General features: G+C 33.1%; 1 protein-coding gene across 1 annotated transcript; it reads left to right on the top strand.

The window, feature by feature from the left end:
* Positions 1-1,613: 1,613 nt before the first annotated feature.
* On the top strand, positions 1,614-3,395 carry LOC131042582 (disease resistance RPP13-like protein 4). The gene has a single exon (XM_057975895.2). It carries the CDS (start codon positions 1,614-1,616, stop codon positions 3,393-3,395), a length of 1,782 nt encoding a protein of 593 aa, XP_057831878.2.
* Positions 3,396-8,278: the final 4,883 nt, after the last annotated feature.

Raw genomic sequence — 8,278 nt, 5'->3', positions numbered from 1 at the left:
AATCTCAAAGATGGGTAGTGTTATAATAAAATAGTCAATTGAATACTTATCCAAATCATGGACTTCTTCTATAGCACAATTCTTAGGTTTGTAGGATCTAGGTAGAGTTAACAAAATCTTCCTTATAACATCTCCTTCATCAAGATATCCATCAATGACTCTAATAACATCTGCTAGATTGTTCACCCTATGTAGGTAGTTCTCAACATTTTCATCTTCAGCTATTCTTAGATTCTCATACTTTTGTTTCAGATTCATCCACCTAGCTTGCTTTATCTTCAAATACCCTTCATAGGTTTGACATAGTCTATTCCAAATCTCTTTAGTTTCTTTCAACCCCTTAACCTTTCCAAATACTGCATCACTCAAGCAATTGAAAAATAATGTTCTATCTTTTGCATTAGTTTCATGATTCTTAACTTCATCCAGGTTTGAGATCCATTTTGTGGAGGTTTATAACCGGACTTGACAATGTCCTGAATTCCATTTTGCAAAGTCTCCAAATAAGATTCCATCCTATCCTTCTAGTAAGGAAAATTTGTTCCATTGAATGATACAACCTTAATATGTAGTTCCTATGCCATTCCAGACATACCTCATGCAGTTAAGCTTTCCAAAGAGGAATCTTGATTTGATACCAATTATTGTACCCAAGTTAAGATTGAGAGGGGGGTGAATCAATTCGAAACTTCAAATCTTGCTTCCCTTTTTCTCTTCTTAGTCAAATTTCGTTGAAATTAATTTAATGATTTTGATAAAAATGAAAGGACTATAGAAAAAAATTTAAAGAACTAATTTAATGAACTTGGAACTCTAAGAAAGATTAGAGTGATGGAGTGGACAAGTGAAATAAGTAGGATTTTTGTTGTTTGTTGATGTAAAATGTTGATAGGATCAAAATGACTACTTTGAAACAAGGCAATGATATAGATATAAATGATTTTAAGTGTGTTAGGTGATTGCATTGTTTGATTTTACACAATTTTCTACAATGGATGGATATTTCTAATTACCAAGGGGTGATATACTTTTAAACATGTCCTAAGCACAAAATTTGAATCTTTTAGTAGGGGAATTGATATATAATGACTATTTTGAATTGAGTTGGTTTAAGAGAATAATTAATTCAAAGTATTTGAAAAGGTGGATCAAAACCACATTTATAACCTTGGATTGAGAGAAAGCTACACTTACAGATTTAAACTGAATAGAAGAAATAATATTCTAAGATAAAAAGGGAAAACTTTCTTGGTAATGAAGAAATTTGGAAAGCTCGACTTCTCAAATTTGAATCAGTCAAATTCAAATGACAAGACACGAGTGGTCCACAAGAATTGAAAGTAAATAATCGTCGGTAGTGGGACCTACATGAATTCTCTTTGTATCTTTGCTTTTCCAAGTGGCCGACATATTCTCTTTAATTTTTGCTTTGGACATATTCTTTTCTCGAATTGCAAGTAAAGAACATGAAGATGCCTTATTGATGTTATATATGGCATCGTTGTAGGCACTATTATTCATGCTCTGTACCCAAACTTTTTAAGTTTGAATTGCATTCAGCTATTCTATTTCGTCTCTGTTTTTCTCAATTCCAAGAAAACAAAGGGTTGAAGATGGCGTCCATACTTGCAGAAGCTGTTGTTGGAAAAGTTTGTGAGATGGCCGTTCAACAAGTGGCTAATGAGGTGAGCATAGTCTTCAACTTCAGGGAAGACTTTGAATGGTTGATGAGCAAAATAAAGCAAGTAAACTATTTTCTAAATGAAGCTGATGAGAGGAGCAGTAGACAAAAAAAGGAGTCTATGAAAGAATGGCTTCAGAGCGTTCGAGACATTGCCTGGGAGGCAGAGGACATACTTCAAATATGTGCTGTAGATTCTATGTATGCTGCTAATCCTCAGTTTTGTAGTTTGAGCTGTAATCAATTGATTACTCGCTATCAAATGGGAAGAAGAATTCGAAAGATCAAAGCCCGGTTCAGCTCCGTTACTGCAGATATCCAATTGATTACAACACCTCATACTGCAGTCTCTCACAGAGAAGAAGCAGAATCATCCCTGCGACGACAGCTTAAGAGACTACCTCTCCTGCCCAGCGATTCCAAACCAGTGGGGATACAGTCCAAGATTGAAAGCATGGTGAATTTGCTAGAAAACCCCCAATTTCCAATCATTGCAGTGGTTGGAATGGGGGGGATAGGCAAAACCTATCTTCTTCAGCATGTCTTCGATGCCCAAAAGGGAAGGTATGAGAAATCTGCATGGCTTTCAGTTTCTCAGTTCTATTCTCTTTCCAAGTTGCTCAGTGATTTAGCCTTTCAAATACATGAAGATTTAAGTAGGAGAATTAAGGAGAGTGGAGTAAGTGAAGAGGTAGCAGCAGTGGAGATTCATAGCTTTATCCAGGGGAAGAGATGTCTTATTGTTTTAGATGATGTGTGGAGAGCTACTAGAGAAGGTGATTTGCTAACTAGACTTGGTATCCCAACTGGAGCCAACAGTCAATGCAAAATTTTAGTTAGCACAAGAAGCAGAGAGGTTTGCATAAATCTTCATTCTGAGATTTATGAGATGGAAAGCTTGACAGATGAAGAAAGCTGGAAGCTGTTTTGCGCTTATGCATTTCCCGAGTCTCAGGGAAATAGTCTGCCAGAGTACCTGAAGGAGGTAGCTGCGAACATCGTGAAGGAATGTGGGAATTTGCCACTTGCCATCAAGACCACTGCAGCATCTCTGGCGAACACTACACGGCCAGGGAAGTGGCAGTCCAAGTTTGATAAGCTAAAAAAGGTAAGCAATCCTAAAGACCCTGTCATGGATATTCTCAGGTTGAGTTATGACTCGCTGCCTGCACATCTCAAGGCTTGTTTTGCTTATCTTTCTTTCTTTCCGGAGGATGAAAAAATAGACTGTGACTATCTCACATATCTGTGGATGGGAGAAGGATTTATCCCGGCAGCAGAGAATCCGTGGGATTGTCTAGATCAGCTTTCCAATCTCTGTCTAGTTGAAGTATGCGAAGATTATGAATGTGATCTGAAGAAATATTGCAAAATTCATGACTTATTGCTGGATTTGGCCATACTCATATCCAGCGAAAATAAATATGCTTTCAGTGCTGAGGATGCCTTCTGCGAATTGCGCTCTGTGAATAATAGAGGTGGTGGTCGCTGGTGTCGCTTATTTTTGGCGAAGAAAGATATTGATGAGCGTGCCATTTCAGAGGGGCGTCCTGTTTCTCCCACACTTGTCCGCACACTGTCGCTCTCCGGCAATACCGAAATTGGAGGAAACATTCCGGCAATGTTTTTCAGGGGTATGAGAGTTCTGCGGGTTCTGGATTTACACAAATATCTCCACATTGCCTGCTTGCGTTGGAAAGATGAAACTTCTTAGAGTGTTGAATTTGAGTGGGACAAATATTAAGATGTTACCAGAGTGTGTGAGACATCTTAAGAGTCTCTCTTATCTTAATGTCTCTACCGGAGCGCCTATTCAGATACCGAAATGAATAAGTGAACTTAGGTGTCTTCAGCATTTGGAAGGGCGGTTTGAGCGAATGCCAAAGGAAATATCAAAGCTGGAGTCTTTGCGAACACTGCGAATAATGAAGGGTTGGTTGTCCCTGTCGGTGGAAGAAGAAGAGGGTGTGTTAAGGTTAAAGGATGTTGGGAAGATGAGTGAGATTGAGGAAATAGGATTTGAAGTTTCTGATGAAGCGCAGTTGAAGAGGATGGAAGAAGGGATCCTTGCACCCTTGGAGAAGCTGCGTCGGCTGAAAGTCAGCAATGCAATCAGAATCGGAATGCAAGGTGAATCAGAATCGGATCTTCCGCAATTTCCGGAGAGAATGAGTGCAATGAGAGATCTGGAACATCTCTCACTAGTTTATTTTGCAGTGCCGAGCTGGATATGCTGTTTGGCAAATCTCACATATCTCTCTTTATTTTATTGTCATTGCAGTAATTACCCGGAATTACAAGCATTGCCCAATCTAGTGAGTTTGACGTTGTGGTGGAATGAGAGGTGCAGAGAATTGCCAAAGGCGTTTGGAAAGTCGGGAGGGTTTCCACACCTCCGCTTCCTTAGAATACATGATTTCCCTGAATTGGAGGAGTTTCCAGAAATGGAGGATGGAGCGATGGCATGCCTTGAGAAGTTGAAGCTAGGAATGTGTGGGAAGTTGAACAAGGTGGGAGATGGATTGGAGCGGTTAAAAAGACTCAAGGAGATCAATTTATGGATGTGTGGGACGGATAAATTAAGGGAGACATTGAAGGAAGGCGGGATATATTGGAAAAGAATCAAAGCCATCAATCCTCATATAACTGTTGGACACAACTTTTTTCACATATAATTTTTATAAGCATTATTAGTTTTAAGATTTGCCATTGTTTGTTCTCGAGAGATTTTATTTTTATTATTTTTAATAAAAATTATTAAATATTTCAAATATAATTATATTTTCGGAAGGAAAAATAATTTTCAAAATTAATTACATAAATATAAATAAATAAATTGTTTAATTTTTTTTAAGAAGCTATCAAATTTGAAATTATTATATTTATTTAAAAGATTTTATTTTATTTATAAATTATTCTATTTTATTTATATAATATTTAATGAACAATTATTTTATTTTATTTATTTAAGAATTATTTTAAGTTTTTTTTATTTTAGTTAATTTTTATTTGAAAAGTTACTTCTATTTATTTAATAGACATTTTATTATTTTAATTATTTTAAAAATTGTGAATGTTGTGAAATTTTATTCACTTGAAAATTATTTTATTCATTTTAAATTATATAAAAATTATTTTATTTTATTTAAATTGTTTACTTATGAATCTGATTGTTTTTATTTACTAAAAAGTTATTTTATTTTATAATTATTTAATAACTATTTAATTTTATCTATTTTAGAATTATTTATTGTGCTTTAGACTTATTTTAAATTAATTAAAATTTAAATAATATTTTAACATAGTCACAAACTCGATTGATGTCATTATAAACCACTTCTCAATGTAATTAAAAGATTTGTTAGACTAGAATGGATCAAATTAAATAAATATGATGGCAATATGAATAGTTATAAATGAAGAGAGATTGATTTTCTTAAGAGAATGCATCTTACTATTTAGAAATGTTCTAGATAATTGTGTGAAAGGATAATGATCAAGATATTCTTTATTACCTTATATCAAAGATATTTTGTCACTTTGCATTCTATTTGCAATGGAAAGCTTACACTATCTCAATAGACTTGACCTCTACAAATGTTTAATTCCTATTCTGAATAGTTTTTGAATCCTTAATGATTGGACCGTATATATCCTTTCACACACTCTACTACATAGCACTTTTGACCATCAAGTTAATACTGGTCATAAATACCTTGACAAGAAGCATGCTTCAAACATGCAAATGTATTCTATAATGATTGGTAGGTGTTTCACATGCACTAGACTAACTATTTGATCAAATGGTATATTATTTGGTTGATTTCAAAATAAGGCAACAATTCTGATTTTATTGTACATTTATAGATACTTATTCAAGTGTTTGTCTATTCGACCTTCATCAACATGAATCCAAACTTTTATTTTTTTATAAATGAACATAACACCAAATTGTGAATGCTTATGCATAGTTAGGTTAAGGCCAAATTGTAGAAGGGGTCAAGTCAACTAAAAAAAATAGTTTTTATGTTAATATATTTAGGAAAATTAATATTGAAGCTATCAGGATGCTCTTGTCATTGCAAACATGCCCTAGAATAGATAGAAAGGTTGGGTTAGTTTTAAACATGATTAGATAGTGTATAATTGGATTATTGATCAAAATCAAACAAATAAGCGAATTGGGCTAGCTTTGTGTGCACATAAGCTTAAGGATTAGTGATTAGCACAGGACTAGGTGCCATTTGTAGCTATACAAATGTACACCCAAAAAGAGACACAAGAAAAAGCCTACATAGGAAAATGATTTGGAATGCATTTTTTACTATTAAATTGTACTCCTTCCCTTCGTGTTGGGAATTAGTGTTCACATAGGTGTTATAAATTAGATTATATGTGAGTACTAAAATTAGTATTATGAATAAGTGTCATAATATTAAGTTGTTGAGAAATTACTTAATAATATTATTAGTTTTCACATAGGTTTGTTGAATTTCTTAAATATCTTATTATAATTGTGTACAAATGTTTTTATATTAAGTGGTGTCATGTGAAAAGATGCAAAAATATCATTTAGTCTGACACCTTTTGACGCATTTGTAGTCAGTATTACAACAAATCCATCACCATCATTCTGGGAGGACCTATTAGATTTATCATCAAAATATTTCTTTCATTTTCTTCTCTTATACTCTGATCTAGGCTAGTCTTGCCACATTTACCAAGAGATTTGAATCTCCCACAATTTTTTAATATAGACTTGTCTTGCTTCTTGTCCTTATTTTTTTCTTTCTATCTACCATGAACAATTAGGGTCTCCTTGGAAAATTTGGAAGACTTCCTTTGTGTCTCTTCAAAAAGAAATGAAGCTACAACCTCTTTCATTTTCAACTTCTTGGTAGTGACCCCAATAGCCATAACAAGGTGGTCCCATAAATTTGGAAAATAATACATCAAAGTCATGCAATAATTCTCCTCTATTTTTTCTCTAACAAAGTGTAACTAGATAACAACCATCTTAAACACTTCTAGGTGTTTTATCACATAACCATCATCCTCCATATTAAGGATATACAAATTTTCCTTTTAAAAAAAATAATAAGAGATTTGGCTTGATAAAACTCTTCCAAGTGTTGTAGTGGTCTTGTCATGTACATTTAGCAATATTAATTTTCCAAAAAGATTATATTGAGACCCTTAAGATTTATTGCATATTGTGTCCCAATTTTCTTGTGACATAGCAGATGGTTTGGATCCATATAATGTAGGCCATTCATCTCTATCTAAAAGCATATCTTTTATCCGAAGCTTCCAAAGCTAAAATTTTGTGCCTAAGAACTTCTTTTTTTCTAGATGTGCTTGTCATTTCTTCACTACAAGTTTGTGTCCAAGAGTATTGTGAAAAAATCATATCTTTACAATTATAATAAAAAAGCGAAACATGTATTAAATTTAAACATAATCATAGCACAACATAGGTATACATGGGTAAAAATCTTTTAGTAGGAAAACCTCACACTCCAAAGAAGCCAAATGTATTATTCAATAAATTAAACACAATCAAATCTAGAAACACTATTAAACAATAGTATGGGTCCTATGGAAATGTAATGAATTTAAACTAAGCACAATTATAGTACACTTGCAGAGAAAGCCTATAGGAGTATCACCAACTAGAGTTTTGAAATAATTTTAACAATATAACATTTCTTATAGACTCACTTCCAAATGTACCTACATCTCAAACATCCTATAAGTAAGAGGTGAAGCATATGAAACCATCAAAATATAAACACAAAACCATGCTGTAGAATAGGAAATTGAGGATTCATCAAAGAAAATAACAATTAGCTAACCACAAAGCCAAAAACTGCAATGAAAACAATCCTAATCTAATCAATGAAAACATGAAGACAAGATATTTAAAATGAAATCAAAGCAAACCAAATGCAGCTATCTCCTTCATGTGGCTCCATTGTTCTTCTTTCACCTTCCAATTTGATGTTGTTCTCACCTACAAAGTGCATTTGCAAGTGGAAAGCAAGTTGTTGATGAAATTTGTAGCATAAGGTTACTCGAAAATGTGATTGATTGATTGACAAAGGAACTCATCCAATTTATAGATAAATTGGAGAAAAGACAAGATTAGCATGAAGAGATTTGAAAGGAAATTCAAATCAAGAATGCCAAAATTATGACAAGTGTATGACAAATTATGACAATTTATGACAAATTATGACAAATTGCTATGCAAGATGTTATAACAAAAATTTGAAATAGAAATAGAAATTAGGAGAAATTAGAAAATTAGGTTAGAAATGATGAATTGGAAATTAGGAAATTAGAAATTGATGAAATTAGAAAATTAGGTGAATTAATTAATAATTTTTCATTCATTAATTAATTCACAAAAAGAGGGGGAATTAATTAGCCAATTAAATAAATATTTAATTGTGACAAGAAGACTTAGGATAAATAAATAAATTATTTAACCTAGAGGGAAAATGACAAACAAGATTAAATGAATAAATCATAAAACCCTAGAAGATGAATTAGAAATGTAAGGATGACAATTAGGTCTTGACAAAAGATAATTGA

The sequence above is a fragment of the Cryptomeria japonica genome, chromosome 11 (genome assembly GCF_030272615.1).
Source record: "Cryptomeria japonica chromosome 11, Sugi_1.0, whole genome shotgun sequence".
Taxonomy (NCBI): Eukaryota; Viridiplantae; Streptophyta; class Pinopsida; order Cupressales; family Cupressaceae; genus Cryptomeria; species Cryptomeria japonica.
Note: the sequence above shows the minus strand (reverse complement) of the source record. Positions and strands in the feature narration are given on the sequence as shown.